This window comes from Diprion similis, chromosome 8 (assembly GCF_021155765.1).
Source record: "Diprion similis isolate iyDipSimi1 chromosome 8, iyDipSimi1.1, whole genome shotgun sequence".
Lineage (NCBI taxonomy): Eukaryota > Metazoa > Arthropoda > Insecta > Hymenoptera > Diprionidae > Diprion > Diprion similis.
In genome coordinates, this window is record NC_060112.1 from 15,680,523 (window position 1) to 15,700,297 (window position 19,775).

General features: G+C 43.0%; 2 protein-coding genes across 3 annotated transcripts in view; one reads left to right on the forward strand and one right to left on the reverse strand.

Moving 5' to 3' along the window:
• The window catches only part of LOC124409338 (lysine-specific histone demethylase 1A), a 215,924-nt gene that overhangs the window by 65,479 nt on the left and 130,670 nt on the right, over positions 1-19,775 (reverse strand). The window lies entirely within an intron of this gene.
• Positions 878-11,738, forward strand: LOC124409337 (toll-like receptor Tollo). The gene is made up of 2 exons (XM_046886894.1): positions 878-1,221; positions 7,395-11,738. Exon 2 carries the CDS (start codon positions 7,963-7,965, stop codon positions 11,656-11,658), a length of 3,696 nt encoding a protein of 1,231 aa, XP_046742850.1. The 5' UTR covers positions 878-1,221; positions 7,395-7,962; the 3' UTR covers positions 11,659-11,738.

Consider the following 19,775-nt stretch of genomic DNA (forward strand, 5'->3'; position numbering starts at 1 on the left):
GAGCGTGAGTAACGTATACGGGACAAACAACTAAAAATTCTCTTTTTACGGGACAAACAAATAGAAAAATTAATTTTCATAACTCAGAAACTTTCCAGAGCATGCGCGCAACAACTCCTCCAAACCCAGCATTTAAAATTTCGAAGAATTTGTATCCGAGATCTTTGAGGCTGTTCGGTAGACGGAAAAAGTTTAATTCTTCGCAAATGATACATGATAAAGCGAATAAAAAGTGTATGGCTTCGTGCTATATATAACAAAGAAGATTCCTATATAGAATTTCAAACCTATACAGTATAGCTTAAAATTATGATTAAACGCCTATGAATGATTACAGAAATTGTGCGGACAGCAACAACTTTGAATTTTCATAATTGTCGTATCATCCAAATTATAATTCGCAAAAATGTTGTTAGCAGAGTGAACGCGGAAAAAACGAACATTCGTAAACTTCTCCATGAATGCCAATTATAAATATATTTCACGGTGACAGACGGTGGGCGGCTGGGTATCGTCTTGTTGTTTTATTTTAGTTTATCAGATTTCTTGCGGCATGCAGGTTCGCCTTGAGAACATTAAGCAAAGTACTGCCATTGATTTTGTCGACCGTACAGCCAAGCTGTTAGGTGTAATCGAGTTTTAATTTGATACAATTCATTCTGTAGATGCTAAATGAATTAATAAATATTATGCGGTTGAACAGCTGAATGGATCTGACCACAATGTAGTTACCCCACCAAGAAAGGATGAAGATACGTCATGCTTGCGCGACAATTAGAGTTCAAGAAGCACTCTAACTGATAAGGAAAGTTACGAGCGTTGCGGAACGTAGTCAGCACTGAACGCTTTAGCGAAATACATCGCGTTTGATATTCGCAGCAATAATTTTGTGTCGTGAAACTTTTAGCGAGAATAAAAAATTCGTATAAGTGATTCCAACGTGTCAATCCTGTTTCGAAAGTTTATCGAAGTAGTAGAATGTCATCAGTGTTCAGTAACTATTCATAAGTGAGCCTTGTAAATCCGTCGTGTAAAAAAGAGAGAGAGAACAAACTGCGTATTTGGATTAAAGTTTGTGAATTAGCTGTATAAGATCGTGTACCACCGTAAAGTTGGATTATTTTGCTGGCTAACCACTGATAAGGGTAGTGGTCAATTAGAGACGTAAAGTTCTACTTGTATTAACAAATTCATCGAGAAACTAATGATCCCCTGAAAAAGGTACACTTTCGGGATACCATAACAATAACACTAAATTAGCGTTAGCTGTACTTAAGAGCAAACTTAGAACAAATAAACTCCAACGTAATAGTCCCGATGTTATTTTTTAAAACAGCGTAGTCTCGACGCAGACCAAGTATAACGACTGCGTCAAGTGAATCAGTTTTTAGTCGGGCGTAACGGCGCATAAACTATAATTAAATGTTATGCGCGAGCACGAACGATTCGGTTCAGCTGAGCGTCAATGTCACTCGTGTTTGGTTGATTTCGTGACTTTGCTTGCCTAATCGTCGGTCCCAATCAGGCTTAAGTAAGAGGTCGATGGCCCGCGCTGTAGCCGAAAAAGTGTAGCAGCAATAGCTTAACCAGCAGTGGCATAAATAAAGCTTTCCTAGGTCTATTTTACTCTCCCATTTTCTGTACAGCGTGACATACTGTCGAAGTTATTGATGCGTAATCATCCGGATCTCGCGCGTAACTTTTCGTCAGGCACGCGTGTGGAAAACGCGAGATCGTCCGCGGGTCGAAGACACCACGCGGTTTCTTTCGTAGGGAGGCAAAAATCGGTTGGTTTTAGTTTACCGAGTTTACGGTAGGTTTGCAAGCTCGTTAATTTTCGGACGAGCTGCTCCACCGGCTACACACACACACACTGCAACGCGGTCCGCTCGCTCTTGTCTCGGTGGTGGAGGTATCGTAATCGTTAACGAGGGACCCTGTCAGCGCCAAGAGATACCTGGGGGTCTCTCGCCATTAACCTTCCGCTAACAAAGGCATTGCCACCTCCTTGGGCGCTGCTCGCTGCCATCTTTCTCCAATCTCAGCTTCTTCTTATCTCGCCCCTCTCCGCCCCCTCCTTTCCTTGGCTTTCCTTTCCTTTCCTCGTCTTCCTTTCCCCACGCCATCCCGGTTTCACCCTCTCGATTCCCCTCCACCGACCCCACTCCTGTCTTCGCCTCGTTCCGTATTCCTCTCTTCCTTATTTATATGCATAACTCAAAAAGAGGTGTAATAAAAATTTCACGGTCAATTTGATTACGGAGAACAGTCCGAGGCTTGTAATATACCGCGTGGCTACGATTAGCTTCGATCTCCGTCCGTTACCTTCGAGGTTAAAACTCTGTGATAGTCAAGATTGTACATATAAATTACCAGCAATTCGCCGTACAAATAGTAAAAGACACGATCGTGAAGTTGAACCATAAACCATTTTCAGTTAAGTACAGTACAGTATTGACTAGTTTTTCATTAAACTCTTAGCCGATCTCACAATTAGTTAAGCAAAATAGTTTTTGCCTGGTAAAATGTGTACAAGAAGTATCGAAAGTATGCACGGTTAAAGAATTTGTAGAAAACAATATGCATGAACGGCTTTGGCAAAAGAAATTTATTAAAGCGGAGGGTATAGAATTATAGATACACCTTAGACATACCTGGTGGATCGCGCTAAGCCAATTTACTAGCCTAAGATGCGGGAGATTCCAGGAAGAACATGCGAATAAATCTAAACTTTGCCTTTGCGCGCGAGTTAATACTTTAAAAGAAACACGCGGGGACATAAGAGACGGTGCGCGCAGCGAATACTTTACAAGGTATAGACGAGAATTTTCCACAACGCCCTAGGTGTTGTTCAACCGAGACGGGCGAAGGCTCGGCCAGTGGGGAGCGTCTCCGAGGTGAGGGTGCCACCACGGGACCACCGGATTCCCGTGGTGAGCAATTAACTCTTCGACGATGAACGAACCTCGTCAGCGGAGAGCGTTACTACACCTCGCCTGAACGCCCTACGCCCTACGGGAACGAACGTCAAGGCGGCCGAAAGTCTCCCGCCGCACCATTTCGCGTTATACCCATGGTTCCAGGTCTAAATCTGAAAATGCTGAGTCACGCGAGTCGTTATATAATGTATTGAGCTCTGTTTCCGTCCTAAAATTTTTTCAAATTAAATTGCTTTTGTATGTTTCGGAGGTTTTGGAGCTTTCGAAAACTTTATACTGTACCGATACGAAATTATTTTGGAACGGTCGATCGTATTTGCTTATAATAGTCCGTGGATGCTGAAGCGGTTTAATGGTGCGATAACCGCAGATAAATAAGTCGAATCGAAAGTCTAATGGATCTAGAAGCGAACGGATGACCTCCGCGAACCCGAAGGCAAAAAAATTTGTCAATCTTTATAAACGGTTCTGAGTAAAAGATATTGGTGACAATATAAGTGGCGAGAGTAGAGGTTAGAAAATCTGCATTCGCGGGTGAAACCGGGTTCTAGACTGAGGCTGATAATAGCTGCTAGTTCAGCAACAGGTGAGCACGGCACGAGAGCGAGTGGGAGCAAAGCGGACGTTTAACGAGGGCGAGTGAACGAAAGACGAAAGACGAAAGAAGAACGGGGAGAAAAAGCGAGAGCGCGGGAGAGAGAAAACGAGGGAGAGGAGAACTTCGTGACCGCTACGATTCGTGATTCTCTAAAACAATAACCAACACAGACGCCGTTGAAGGAAAGCTGGTGCACACTGCACGGCATGTAGACAGTCAGGCAAGCAGCCAGGCGGGCAGGTATGCAGGCGGATTCTACACTCTGGTTGAGCATGCTATAACCGAGCCGACGGGATACTAGCTGCATTATGCCTCCCTTCGTCGCCTACTCTCCTCCCGCGCGTGCTCTTACTTCACTCCAGATTCTTAGGTATTTGCATTTATATTTCACCGCAACACTTCGTCGACGTCTTAAGATCGTTGACTGGGCTGTCCAGTATACTCGTATTGTAACTGTCTGTCATTTTTAATTCGTTTTTTTGTCTTTCTTTCTTTCAATGATTTCCTTTGTTGGTTCGAGTAGATTTTTGAGATCATTTCGATGGCATCATTTCAATCAAATATTGTCAATTTTGCGTCATTTTATAGCGATTCGACTAGGCTTCGTAGATTTGTATGTGTAGTTTCGTTCAGTATTCGGTAGTTGGCAGTTAACCTTCACAGTCTGGTGGATCCAAATTTCTGATCATCGGCACGCAGGCGAGTTACTCTCAGTCAGGCATGACCACATTATCCACAGAGGCATGTTCATTGTAGAAGTAAGACGCAAGTTCAGCACCATCAAATTAACTCGCAGCGGTGAGAATTCAAACAAAAGACACCGATGTTTCAAAATTACGAGGAGACCGCTGGGGATAGAGTTGAAGTTAGAGGGGGAAAAGGATGCAAAAAGAAAGAAACCGGCCGAAGAACATATGTATAAAGAAGTGGAGAAGCAGGACAATTTGGAGTAAATTTATGGGACTCGCTTCAGTTTAGGTGGGTAAAGATCGCCGATCAATCCTGCGGTGAACCGAGAAAATAGATCAGATCGCCACCCCGGTTGATCATAGCTCGCCTTGGATATGCCATTCTTGGAGAAGGGACAAGCCGACAACCTGTAAAGACGTCTGCGTCGCGGCGCGTGCCTGTCCCGATAATTATTTCGCTTCGAAGCGGTTGTCCCGGTACGGTTACTTAACACTTGTAATTCATAAGTTTGCTACCAAGGAGACAGAGCTGATCGCATAACGAACGCCCACTAATGAATCAACATGCCTGGGTAGGCACGGCTGCAGCTATCGCTCCCGCATCTCAAGCGAAAGCGGGAAACGCTGCAGCTGCACGGAATCTCGGGACTCGATGCCCCACGAGGTGGGCATCGACGTAAGAAATCAGAAAAGAAGGTAAATAGAAATAGTTGCAAACAGAGAAACTCGTGTTCAACATTCTAAACAATTGATCGGTAGAAGATAGGATGTAAAAGTCAACGTATCAGCAGACACATCTTGTTGTTGAATGATTGTTTCACAACGAACATAAAATCAGTATAAAAAGTAGGTAATGTATTTGTATGAAGAGAGTTTGACCATCAAAATGGTTCATGTGCTTAACGAATTGGCTTCAAATTGACCCCACATAATTATCATTTTTGCATTCATCTTGGTGTGCAAACAAGCCTCGAAATAAATCAATGCAATTCAAGTAGTAAAAATGCAGTTCAAATTCGGCTTCAGTCGATCTCAAGGAGAAAACGAATACACCGCATATTTTCAAGTATATATATATATATTGTATACATAAGCATCGTAGAAACTTTTAGGCTCGGTTTTTACCTTCTCCGAATGCATACACTAAATAATGAGGGTCCTGAAAAAAAAGGTGAACGCCTTGTAACTTGCACGGCATTCTCAGAGAAATTTATTCCTTGTTATTAGTTGCGTGGGTATATGCGTAATTACGAAGCATTATCGTATCTTTGGTTTTTTGAAGAAGTTAACAATCACCGACAGTATGCGCTTTGCTGAACAAGGTCACGTTGTTGTCGAACCAATTTAGTCAATTTAATTTATGACCGGTATGGTACAGGTAAGCTTCAACATAATGACGAAGAAGGCCAAGAAAACTAATTGATGGCGAACGTATTTAAGAGGAAAATAAACTTCACTCTTTTCGTATTACTCACAGTCCTTATACTTATCAATTAATTTTCTTCTTATAATTTGTCTGATATTTTTACCACCTCACAAATCAAAATAGGATATAGCCTCATATCTCTGCGCAGTAAATCATTTTCTCAGTCTCGAGTGGTCAAAGAATCTCAAAGGACCACGGCCTATGGAGTCTAGAAGCAAGCGATTTGCATGATTAAATCTTGGTAGGGTCTGATCTTCTTTGTACCTGGTGTTAGATACCAGGTATATAATGCCTATCAAGTACGTCTTAATTTGACTAGTCGGAATTTCATCATTAGCGCTTCTCCGTTACGAAATTCTAATGGAACGCAGAAAGTAGCTGAACACATGACCAACAACCTTTGCGCAGTTTGCGATTTGTGATAAACTAATTATACAACGAATCTACTTTGATATTTGGCGCATATACATATAATCGGTTTAAATTTCTTTGAATACAATATAAATCTCTGTGTTAATATACAAAATGATTTCCTAAAAAGGATAACTAGTTATTTCTATGCACAATAATCGATGGCCGTAGTCTTGTTAGGTTCACGTTAAAAGTATATACCTTGAGATGACCGACGAGGTGTTTCGAAGGTGTGAATTATTAGGAGGGCATCCCAGAGGAGGTCCAGCCGAGCTACCTGCGTTATTACAATAACAATCAATACTGGCGGGTCAAAACACGTTAAGCCTCCTGATTAGACGGGTGGTTAGAAAAGAGGCCTAGAGGGTCGGTCGAGACCAGTAAGTCAACTTGGTGCTGGAGTCACGCGTCAGTCCCTTTCACCAGGGGGTAGGCCACCCTCCAGGGAACCACTTAGTCCTTGCTTCACACCGCTTTATGTCAACGCGTTAATGGAGAATGGTAGATTGTTCTACACCGCATACAAGCTAACATTCGTTATAACGTTGAAAATAAGGAACAGGAATAAAATTTTCTTATCCCGACTACTCGAGATCGTGACAAGTAGTTGTAGCTCGTTTTATTTTATACGCCTTTCCCTATTGTCTGTTGAAAGGACGGCGCTCAACGGTAACAAGTGACTGGTAGTAGCACTGCGGTAGTTTCCAGACATCGTGCCTCGTTACATTAGACGTACAGGAGCCCAATTAATTGTCTTTGGAAAGTAAGAGTTCGCGATCTCTGGTGTTTTTTTTTTTTCAAATTCCCTCCAACTGTTTAATTTCATCAACGAAAGTCCCACGTTCCTCAGCGTTGCCGTGATTCACGAACACTGAATAAGAACTCAGCGATTATACGGAACAGCCTTACTTGCAGAGCGCCGTAGACGGAGCACATACGTCGATAGCTATACGTAATCGAGAGACATCGGGGGATAATACGAGTGGGGCTATAAATAATTAACAAAATAAAACTGGTGTTAATTACATGGACGATCAACCCTGGACAAGCAGAGACTGAAGTGACATAGAAGATCGAGTTTTGAGCGGCGTGAGAACGCGAAATAGAGTTTGTCGAGTATAGGGAAGTTCGTAGGTGAAAAGTAAGAGTGAGAGTATAAGGCAGCATCGACGAGACGAGGAGACAAGGAGGCGAACGCCGGGGAACGCGTACGAACGGTCCACCAAGTTTCCCTGGTAGGCAGGCACGGAAGGCAAGGAAGGCAGGCTGGCAGGCAGGCAAGCAGAGGAGCCATTGTAAAGGCCCAGAGTGTACCTGTCTTGTTTTTGTAGGCTTGGCAGAACGGCGGACACTAGGCAGGTAGCGGCGAGGGCAGAGAGTCGAAGGAGAGAGGTGGGCCGGTTCAGACACAGGGAAGCCGGAGGTAGGGGAAGGGGTCTAGTTGCGGTCCCAGTACTCGGGCCCAACAACCTACCAACCAGTCCTCGGAGAAACGCGGCCGATGCCAGAGCTGCCGTTTACCCTTTCGATCCAGCAGCCACTGACGCGTTGATACTGTGTCGTTCCGTTTTCGTTCGAACATTGAATTGCTAACGATTCAATTAAAATTGACAGGATAATAGCCACCACTTGTTACAGCGCGAGTGCCGACTGGTTGATACGGTAGGAACCGTATAAAGATCGCCTCGCCTCCAATGAAAGGATTACCAGTTGGATTATTTTAGCCCGGGCGCTTTGGATGTACAGTGTCTTTTATTCTCAAGTGAAAACTAGATAGTGATGAGTGATGTGAGATAGTTATTAGCGAGAAGGCCCAGAGCCGTTATAAGATAGGATTAAATTGAATTTGAAGTGCGCGAGTAACATCGACGAAGTGTATGCAAAGATAAGAGTGCAAAGATGCAGGGTAGTCCTGCCTTCTTCGCGATACTACTGGGCACGATATTCGGAGTTCTCGGAGCCTCCCTTAGCAAAGCTCTCAGATACAAGGCACCCGATGAATGCAAGTGGGTCGCAACCGGGGAAACGGAAGACGACGTGTCTCTCGTTTGCCGTCTGAGAACCATCAACAGCGAGTTGGAGAACACGAACTTCAGCGTGATCCAGCCGCAGCATACGGTGCGTCTGCGGTTGGAGTGTAGCGATGCATTATTTTTTCAGAGCTCACTTAGCGCCGGAAGTTTCAGACCGTTGGTGGAACTGCGAGAGCTTGCTATAGAGTATTGTAAGATCGGGAATCTTTCCGATGACGCCTTCCGGGGTCTCAAGGAACTGAGAAACCTGACGGTGCGCACCCACAACACGGACTGGTCTGCGATGGCTCTAGACGTATCTGCTGGCGCCTTCAGCGAAGAACTTTCTCAACTTGAAAGACTTGACCTCGGAGAAAACAACATGTGGAGCATACCAGAGGGCGCTTTATGCCCCCTGTTAAATCTCGAGGTTCTCAATCTAACGCGTAACCGGTTACGAGAGGTGACCAGCTTCCATTTTGGAACCGGCGCTAGGTGCGCCCCGGGATTGCGCGAGCTGGACCTGAGCAACAACAGCATCGAGTCACTGCCCGCCGCCGCCTTCTCCGGTTTGTCACGGTTACATAGCCTTGATTTACGCAGCAATACGATCACCTTTCTCGCCGATCGAGCCCTCGAAGGTCTCTCCTCGCTCGAGGTACTAAAGCTCTCTGACAATCGACTAGCGAGCTTACCACCCGAACTCTTTACCGACACACGAAACATCCACGAAATCCACTTGCGCAATAACACTTTGAGCGTGCTTCCACCCGGACTATTTGGCGAATTAACGCAGCTTCAAGTGCTTGATTTGTCTCGAAATGAGCTCAGTTCTGAATGGATTAATGCGGTGACATTCGATGGGCTCGTTCGTCTTGTCGTCATGGATCTATCCCACAACAGAATTGCTAGGCTAGAACCAGCTGTGTTCCGCGACCTCTACAGCCTGCAGATATTACGGCTGCAGGGTAATTTATTGGACAGCCTATCGGAGAATACATTTTCTGCACTTAATAATCTGCATATCCTCGTACTCAGCGATAATCACCTAACCGCGATTGATGCTGGTACATTAAGTGGCCTCCACGTCCTCAGTCTTCTCTCCCTGGACAACAATCGACTGAGTAGTCTTCATCCGAACTCGTTGAAGAACGTCTCGTCCTTGCAAGACCTCCATCTTAACGGTAATAGACTGTCAACAATCCCGGAGGCTTTAAAGGCGACCCCATCACTGCGTAGCCTGGATCTGGGTGAAAATCTCATATCTGAGATTCCAAACGGCACTTTCGATGATATGCAGCAACTCTACGGACTTCGATTGACCGAAAACCATATCGGAAATTTGACAAAGGGCACATTCGAGAGGATCACAGCTCTGGAAATATTAAATCTGTCGAGAAATCGAGTCCAGCATATCGAAGTCGGGACCTTCGACGCCAACACGAATCTCCAAGCTATACGACTGGATGGAAATCAGCTGACGGACATCGTCGGACTGTTTACGGGACTTCCGAATCTAGTGTGGTTGAATGTGAGTGACAATCGTTTAAAGGTGTTCGATTACGCGATGATACCGACGGGACTGCAGTGGTTGGATATTCATTCCAACGAGATCAACGAGTTGGGTAATTACTTTGAAATCGAGTCTCAGCTTCAGCTGAACACTTTCGACGCAAGTTACAATAAATTGACCGAGATAACCGGGAGTGCTATCCCGACAAGTGTGGAACAGCTTTTCCTGAATAACAATTTAATATCAAAAGTGCAGAGTTATGCGTTTTTCAAAAAGCCAAATTTAACGCGAGTGGATTTGAAAGCTAATCGAATACGCAACTTGGAACCTTATTCGTTGAGGATTAGTGTAGTGCCGCATACTAAGTCTCTACCGGAGTTCTACATAGGTGGAAATCTGTACTTATGTGACTGCACGATGGAATGGCTTCAGAGAGTAAATCGGCAGACTCTAGCTAGGACTCAACCCCGAGTCATGGACCTGGACAGTATAGATTGCAAACTTCTATACGACAGAAAGCGCGTCTTTGTACCCTTAATGGAAGCCACGCACTCACAGTTCCTCTGCAAGTACGAGACTCACTGCTTCGCGCTTTGTCAGTGTTGCGACTTTGACGCGTGCGATTGCGAGATGACATGTCCAACAAATTGTACTTGCTACCACGATCAATCGTGGTCAACGAACGTGGTCGACTGCTCGTCCGGAGGTCACGTCGGAAAGCTACCGGAGCAAATACCGATGGACGCGACTCAGCTTTACCTGGACGGTAACGACTTGAGGATAGTGTCTAGTCACGCTTTCATCGGACGGAAGAAACTGAAAGTGTTGTTCCTGAACGCTTCGAACATCGAGATGGTCCAGAACAGGTCGTTCAACGGGTTGCGTGAGCTCGAGGATCTTCACCTACAAGATAATCGGATCCGTGAGCTGAGAGGCCATGAGTTCGAGGGGTTGGATGAATTGAAAACGTTGCTACTTCAGCAGAACAAGATCGCGTCGATCGCCAACAGTACCTTCGCGCCCCTGCGTTCTCTGTACACTCTTAGGCTGGAGGGAAATCATCTGACCAATCTGGCTCTCTCATCGCTACCAAAGCCCATTAACCTCACCATATCGCGTAATCCCTGGTCCTGCGACTGCGAATATCTCCAAATGTTTCGAAACTGGCTTGATGGCACGGTAAGCCGCGTTACCGACGCCTCGGACCTACGATGCGTCTACAATACAACCGAATTCGAAGCCTACGGTGAGGAGACGTTCAACGACGACGAGTTTGGATTCTCGTTGTCCAACGCCAACAGTTCTACGTGCACGGGTCTTGCCGCCATCGAGAATAGTATTCGTGGCAATCGGACCAAAATCGAACCTCAGGCTCTTCACGATTACCTTCCACTGCTAGTGGCAACCTTATCCGCATTTTTCATCACAATGCTGCTCTGCATGTTGGCATTCATATTTCGTCAGGAGCTTCGCGTCTGGTTTCACTCGCGTTTTGGAGTGAGAATATTCTACAGAGAATCCGAGGTCGACAGGGAGGACAGAGACAAGCTGTTCGACGCCTTCGTTAGTTATAGCTCAAAGGATGAGGATTTTGTTGCCCACGAGCTAGCCCCGGTCTTAGAAAGGGGAAACCCTGCGTACAAACTGTGTCTACATTATCGGGACTTCCCCGTGGGAAATTTCATAGCCGATACCATAGTACAAGCGGTGGAATCCTCGCGAAGGACAATCATGGTACTCTCAGAGAACTTCATCAAATCGGAGTGGTGTAGATTCGAATTTAAGTCGGCTCACCATCAGGTCCTGAGGGATCGTCGACGCCGACTCATCCTTGTGCTAGTCGGCGACGTACCGCAACGGGATCTGGATCCCGATATCCGACTGTATCTCAAAACAAACACGTACCTGCAGTGGGGGGACAAGTTATTTTGGGAAAAGCTGAGATTTGCATTACCCGACGTCCCCAATAATCAGCGGAGTTCACCGCAGAGAAGACAACCGCCGCCAGTCCGACGGCAACACAACAACCGGACAGCAAACGTTCAACGTACAGTTGCTGTGCACATATGAGTGAAAACTAATACACCAAACTTTTAAACGAAATATTTTATATTTTCATATGAATGTGAAACAGTGATATGAATTTCTTCCCACACAGGGGCCAAAAGACACGCGATCCATTCGTCGGAAGTGTTTGGTGCAATAATTTCTGGGTGGGTGTACATAGTGCAAGTATGAATGATTGGTACCCTTAAAACTTTAAATAAAATGTGCGTGGCACGCTAAAGTCTGTAAATAAATTTTTAACTATTAAGATGCGATTGAACAGAATGGAATTGTTGATATTTTAAAATTATATTATAACTGTGTATATTGGAGTTAGCATATTGCATATATATACATATATGTATAATTAATATGCTAAATATTGTAAATAATTTTGTATACTATGTTTAATTTTTTTTTTTTTTTTTTTACGATGAATCATATATATTATACAAGTATCTGCGGCACGCTTCGACAAACTACTATTAATTTCATACCTTGAAAACATAACTGCGGTATAAAAGAATTGGAATGTTATACTCGAATGTGTTATTTCTATGTAAACAGATGCGATAAATTGTAGGTAGTTTAAATTAACTATCACGAAGCGACTTCACGCTCTTGTAACAAATCAAACGCTAGCTAATTCACGTATATGAGGAGTTAAGTGAACAGTGAATGGGCAAAATACGCTGGGCAGAGTCCATTATACAAATAGATACGTCGTTACGTCATTGTCATACAATAGTGCGGATAGATACATATTGCATATTGCAATAGCGTCAGACGTGTGCCTGAAAGACAAAGATCAAGACGGACGACGACGATGCATTTGTCTGTACGTAGCTTTGAGTGGAGCCTTCCGGCTCACAGTGATATCAATTCCTAATATTTCCTCCATGTATGTAATCATACTCGATTCATTTAGAATGCAACGATTCGTCCGATTCGTATTCCGGTGAGATTTTCACGCCGTAGATTAATCATAACAATGGAAATGATGCTTCCGTAGCATATGAATGCACGGAATGACGAATGAGTCGTACGAAGTTGAGGTAAAAAGAAAAGTTTTATTGTAAATTTTTATTTCTTATTTATTATCATTCTGAATAATTGAAGTCGATTATTGTTACATATTCTACACTACTAGTTTTGTAAAGTAACGTTATTATTATTATTATTATTTTTACCGCAGTAAGAATACCTATAAATAAACGACTCTTTCACGAGCCTGAGAATCGCAAGCCCAGGTGTTTAGCAAATACGTGCATTATCGAAACTCTGTAGTTGATATACGAATGACTGATTGTGAAAAATTTCAAATTATTTCCTCTACTGTTCACGTTGTGCTATTTTCAAGATTCTTTGTTCGCTCGGGAAAGATTGTCTTGACTCGAAGAATGAGGGGAAAAAATACGACTGATGAATAAAATTCTTTGTTTCTATGCTCTTGAACATGTGCCGTTGATTTTCTTGACCCAAAAACCTAGTAACTTTGTAATTACGTTTAATCAATCTTCTCATTGCAGAATACCCTAGGAAATTATTCTTTCTTCAAAGTATATGTTTATAATCAAATACTCTCGTGTTAGAAATAATATTACTAAAGGAAAGGACTAAAATGAGCAGACATATATGTCAAATATAGTTACCGCTGGTTTCGTTCGCAGCTGAATGTACAAATGTGTGCGTAAATTCTCTGGGAAATAATTTTTTTCGATTAGAGTCGAACTTTTCTTTTTCTTTTTTCTTTTTGTACAACTTCCGCCCACAAAGTGATTTCGTAACGACGCAGAGGTAATGAGATTTCGTCGTGACTGCTTCCGAGACAGCGTGCACAGTTTCAAATCTGTTTGTACTATAACTCTAGGCTCAACTTCTATTTTATGAGTTTGGCCAGTGGATAGAGGACGAGTAATCCACTTGCAAATGTCATTTCCACAAACTATTATGGGGTAAATACTTGTCAACCGCTAACAAGTTCAGTCGTGGTCCGCAACGATATTGCTGTTACTATACCTACCCACTATATACGAATAATAAAAGTAATAATCACTATTTTTTTAGCAACGTCATTACGCGAACCATCGAAACATGCACAGCGGCATTAAAGCTACGAGCAATTAATTGTATAGTATGAAACGTATGAAAGTTCCGAGGAACGTTGTAACCTATCATTTTTTCTTACGTGGGAAAGTAACGAGTATAACAAAGATGGGTATAATTAGGTACCCTTTCGAACTATTGCAAACCCAGCCGATACTCTCGGCATCAGTCGCTAATTTCAACATTCTTAGTGCATACCATGTACCACTTAAAGCATCTCTTCGGGTAAAAACTCTACTCCCAGTTAGGAACGAAGGAAGCACACTTATAATCAATCCGTTTGCTCCGCGGCCGCGAGCATCTCGAACCCAAGTCACAAGGCGAAAGTCAAAAGTGTAGTGAGCCCCCTCATCATCCACTCAGGACCCCCTGGGTGCGATAGTCGTTGCGCCTTACCACCGTTGGCCGCACTTAACGTTGACTTCTTTGTAAAAAAGTCCATAGAAAAAGCAACGAATAAGTGGCATGTCGCCGATGCCCGCAGCGTTTCTCTGTGTATATACAGCTGCTGTTCCCTGTACCTTTCGTGTGTATAAAGTAAGATCTATAGGCGCAAGGTCCGACGGGTACATCCATCTATGCACAAGCACATCTGTACGTGTGTTCGATGTGCAGCGAGGCATCACGACGCGATTTCATTTCTTCTCCGGTTAGTTCGGGTACCTTCGCAACCAGCCACTCAAACTGATCTTGATTCGGTTGGTAGAGATGCTGCGGCGCGGCGGCGAATCGGTTCCAATTGAATTAACACAATATCAACGGAACTTTACACGATTCACGTCTAGAGTACATCAATTTCATTGAAGCGTGAGCGTCGTGATTTCATTTTTGAAAGTATTGAAAAGTCGTTTTTCGATATAGGTTAAAGGAGAAATTCAGTAGTCTGATCAACTGCAGCTTGATGTTTTCTGGTTTAGAAAAATACCGCTACCGTTTTAAATTTATAGAGTGCAAGTTCTTATCAGCCAACGCTGCCTCTATGATTGTAATTTATTATCTCATTGTCAGTCACTTCGTTTATTAGAGCGTAAACCGGAGTTGAACAGCTTTTACGTGATTGTTATTCATCTGACCTAACCCTACGGTAGATAGCAGCATCGATACACCCACTCAGGAATTTGCTAGGTTCAGAAACCGGTATATACATGCCAATTTTCGGTATTAGGTATCGTCATTTACCCCTGAACAATTCCCAACGGATTTTGAAAATTATCAATTGCAATTAAATATAATATTATGATTATAGTTACGCGACATTAAATCGAAGACTTTTCGCTAACTTCGTTAATCTCTAAGTGAAATATCAGAGTCAAATATATTAAATGGTAATATGAACAGTTGGAATAGTAACTGCGAAGGTAAATGTGAAATTTCCGATGAATATTAACACATAAGAGTACCGCGGGCATAATAATATTGCCAAAGGATCGTTGAAGGTTACGTCAGAGACAATACCAGCGTGGATTTTCACAGTTCATTAGCGAGGAAAATTGGAAAGAATTGAATGATGAATTCTACTTATGTCAATTGCCTCTTCTCGTTACCCCACCCCAAGACCGTAACTTTCGCAGCATGGCAGTTACTGGTTGCAAGTACGCGTACCTGCCTGGATAATGCGGCAATTTCCTTGCGTCCGCATTCTACTGGTGAAAATGAAAATTAGTCTAGCTTCAATCGCTGTCGAGAATCGGAGTGGATACTTATAAAGGCCATGAAATATTAAATCGAAATTTGTCAGAAGTAAATAATGGCGCATGGCGAGAGGAATACTCAGAGTCAAACTTTTAGTCAGAAACGCTAATTAACAATCCACTCGCATGTTCCTTCTTTTAGTTTACACAGGTGATGTGTACTGTGAAGACCGGAACACTTGTCAATTAGCATCACCTGTAACTCAACAATATACGGTTCCTTTACAAGGATAATTCATGAATAATCGATCAAAATATTCCACCCCGACGGCAACTTTTCTGTGAAGAAACATAAATTTAAATACTATTATTTGCAATTTCTTCAAATTATACTAATCCGAAAATATAAACATGTCAAATTAAGCAAAGAAGAAGAAAGTCCACGAATTATTTTTAGACGGTAAAACTGTTTGAACGAAATCCACGACATTTTTTGCTTCTGACACTTCCGTTACAAGTGTATAATATTACAAAATTTCAATCTACTAAGTGAACCACACTATATCTGTTACGTTATACTTTGGGTCATGAAACTGCGAATGCAAAAATATTTGCTGGAATGAAAAGCTTCTCTTGGGAATGTAGTAAAGTCGTCCGATACTCGCGTATACCGCATTTGCATGGAACCAAGAGTACAATGCAACAGGTTCTGCATTTTTTATGTGATTATTTTTTCTTGCATTCACACCTACCCGCGTAGACTGGACACTGGCTAAAGAAAACATCGGTCGTTCGCATCCCAAGAGCCGGCAGAGCGGTGCAGAATGCGCCATCTTCAAGACATTTACGGGCGGGGTGATTTATAGTAAGCGGAAAGTGTGCATTCGTTAATGACCTAATAGTTAGCATTTAAACGTAGAGTGTTTCGAAAGAAGAAGTTTATATCGGACAGGGAAGACTTTATCCAAGATGGACAATTTTATTTTAAATCAATTCCACCACATCATTTCGGTGTGAGCCTAATTTGATGTAATTTGTATTCAGACTTCTCACTTGTCTTGAAATAAGAACAGCAAAACTAACAGACGTATGTGTGGGTATAACAGTGATAACTTGAATAATAAGTGAAACCTGTCGGAATCCATGCATGTCGAATAGCCACAGAACACGATCTCATTAAAAGCTCATTACGTGACCGCCGTGTGTGCAGGCGCACCTGCTTGAATCGAAATTTATAAAAATTGACAGGAAATCAAGAAGATCTCACGGATAAAATGTGAATTTTACATAAAATAAAAATATTAAGAAACATAAAAAGTTCCATCTGATCCAAAAAAACACGAGTTTGGCTAGCTGTCTAGTCGGTTCGTTGACCAATTGCAAGATTATTTTTACAAGTAGAAAACAAGTCGGAATACGTGGATTACTGTTGTGGATAATGTGGATCCATGTTGCATGCGAATTGCACGACATTATGTTGAATATTATTATAGAATTAGTCACTGGACATTTAGTTAAAACGTTTTAGTTTAATACATGTTAAAGGTGTATATTAAAAATTGTTTACTCCCTACTCAAGCGTTGGTAAATCGATCAAAATCAGTTCTCTACTGCTACTCGTCTGCCTATTCCGTGTAAAAATAAGGAATCAAGAGTATCGCTGAAAAGAGAAACTGGAAAATTTGTGATTCGTACTAAAGCGAAGCAGATGTTTTGGCAATGTAGCAAGTAGCGTACGAGAATTCCGTACCATTTGTGTCCTTTGCTTCACAGGTGGATTCTTACTCGTATAAGATAGGCGAAGAAGAGCCAGAGGGAAGAGAGCGAGAACGGAGCGAAGCGCAGCGCGAACTAATTACTACCTCGGCGGGCGGCACTCGAGGCGCGGTATCGGTGGCCTGCATCAGTCGATACTGCCTCATAAGTGCAGCATGCTAATTAATTTGACTAGCGAGTTAACACTTGTTGTATCATTGCAAATGGCTGGCTCTTAGGAACTGCAGCGTCTGCAAAGAAACCAAATTTACTATTCCATATATCAAGATATCAGCCATTCGGGAGAGGTTTTAGCGAGTTCCAGCCAGTCGGCCAACCTCCTTCATCATGAGTTGGAGTGACGGTTTCATATTCGTAACCGCAAATCACAAGGAAGGTAAAAATAATATCAAAATTTTTTTTCAGTAAATCAACGGTTAAATCTTCGTAATAGTCTTAAATTTACATTGCGTAAAGAAAAATGGTGATTGTCTGTCATGTAAGATTTTAGTGAGTTAAAATTTTGTCAAGTTATTGGATCGCTATGAATGACTAGAAGAGTGGTCTTCGTTGACGGGAAATTAGAAATTTCTGACAAAGTAGAACACAGCCCTCTCACTCGAGGATCAGTTTGTGCAGCAATGCTTATTAATTTATTTACACTGTAAACCAGCCTCAGAGCATACGAACCACTTGGCTGCACGCGAGCATGCGTTTGAAAAATCTTCAATTACGATTAATTAACTTCGCTTAGCCCGTTGCGTCGTAATTGAGAGTATTTAGACGCGAGTAGATTTGAAACAACGGTCACGCGAGCTAGTCAGCCCTTTCCTTCTCACCCAACGGCTTGGAATTTTTACGGCGTTTATTAAATTAAGCCGTGTTTTACGCCCAGAGTTGAGTTTAGTGCAGGCGTGAACATGGCCACGGCGAAGTCCCTCGGATGTTTCCCATGCGGCGGCACGTTGTTCGAAGGAAAAGCGTTTCACGTTGTTAACACCGCGAGCACTTGAACTGCGTCGATCTTCTTCGAAGCTCATAGTGTAGGGGATATTCTTTTATCGCCCCATTAATATCGTTGAATCGTAAAAGCTTATTGTTTCTTGGCGTGGGTAGACGAGAGCCAGCGGCTTGATGTTGTTTTTAGATTTCTTCTATTTTCCATTTTTATTTCAACCGTTGTTGGAATATGTGCAGCAACGACTTACGGTGTCGGAAAACTTATGCGGTAACCAAAGACGAATCTACGAGCAGAGTTAACGCCCCGAGAATTCAACGCTGATTTATTACCGTGAAGTGAGTATGCATATAAGAAGAGAGGCTCGGTCATGGAGCAGCGTGTCGCCGCAGAATCGTACCGCCAGTTGATTAAAACCTATTTAACCTTCGTTTGATCGAAGTACCCCGACTAAAGCAGGGGAAAATAAGAAAAATGCATGGTGCGGGAATGCAACCACCCCATCAAGCTTTTAAGAGGGGACTTTTGATATCTCTCCCAATATTTATCGACTACCTGCAACTTTTTACAAACGATGAAGAATAATGAAAAAAAAGAGATCATTTCTGGATACGTAACCACCCCACAAAGCTTTCGATCTTTTGTAGAAAGTCGTTGGTGGTCGATAAATGTTTAAGAAAAGTATGAAAAGTGGAATATCAAAAGTTCTCTTCTCCCCCTCGGAGAAGGAAAAAGTTAGCAGCAGTGATGGATTCATACCAAAGCATGGAAACTGATTCGTATGGTAGAATTTCGGCGTGATGGTTGGGGATTCTTCCGTTTGAATAGCCTTACTTAAACAATTTAACATTCGGTCCGAGCATTGAGGAGTAAGAGGCACCTGACCGATGGGAGTAATCATTTCCTCTCAATCTTCCTAGCAGCCTCCATACATCACTCGACGGACTATGAACGATTGCCACGTTTACCGGTAAGATGAATTAACGACAAATGGTTGAAATTAAATTATGCGTGACGATCCTGAGATGAAATTAATGCTGATGAAAAGGGGAGCCTGGACATTACCGCCCGAAGGAATGCAATGCTATTGGTTTTTTACTGTTAAGGTGAACGTTGAGGTCATCTAACGCTTTGTTTGGACCATTCTACCGACCCTCAGAACGGTCCTCGGCAACCGGCAGCACAACCCATCCCAACACCAAGAGGCCTCAGTCTCGCAGCCGCGTTCTGCTCGTTCTTTTCGCTATCACGCGGTTATACAGCGGCTTGCCCGTTCGCGCAGTGGTTGAGCAACTTCGGAGAATGCTGCCTGCATGCCGCGATGTTGCTGCAGCTACCTTCTCCCTGATCTTTGCGTCGGAAGCTCCTGCTCGCGTTGCCGGCGTTGCTGTTGCTGCCACAGCGAAGAGACACATCGCTTCACGGCGATGCAGCCGATTTCTATTTGCCCTATTTATAGCGACACTTATGGGTATAATGGTATTATTAAACCAGTACGTTGATCATAGAACGACTATGGGGCAAAGGTGTACAAATAATAACGCGTTGGGTGTTTCTTTCGATCTACTACCGTCCCGTGATGGATGAAATTTATTCCAAGAATACCTCAAAGAAGATCAATTATTTTTCGAAAGTCGCGATTCGCTACTGCATGACTTCCTCTTCGTATTGCATACGGGTATCGAAAGGTT

Excerpts from the sequence above, each read along its gene's own strand:
- LOC124409337 (XM_046886894.1), top strand. The coding sequence starts at position 7,963 with ATGCAGGGTAGTCCTGCCTTCTTCGCGATACTACTGGGCACGATATTC.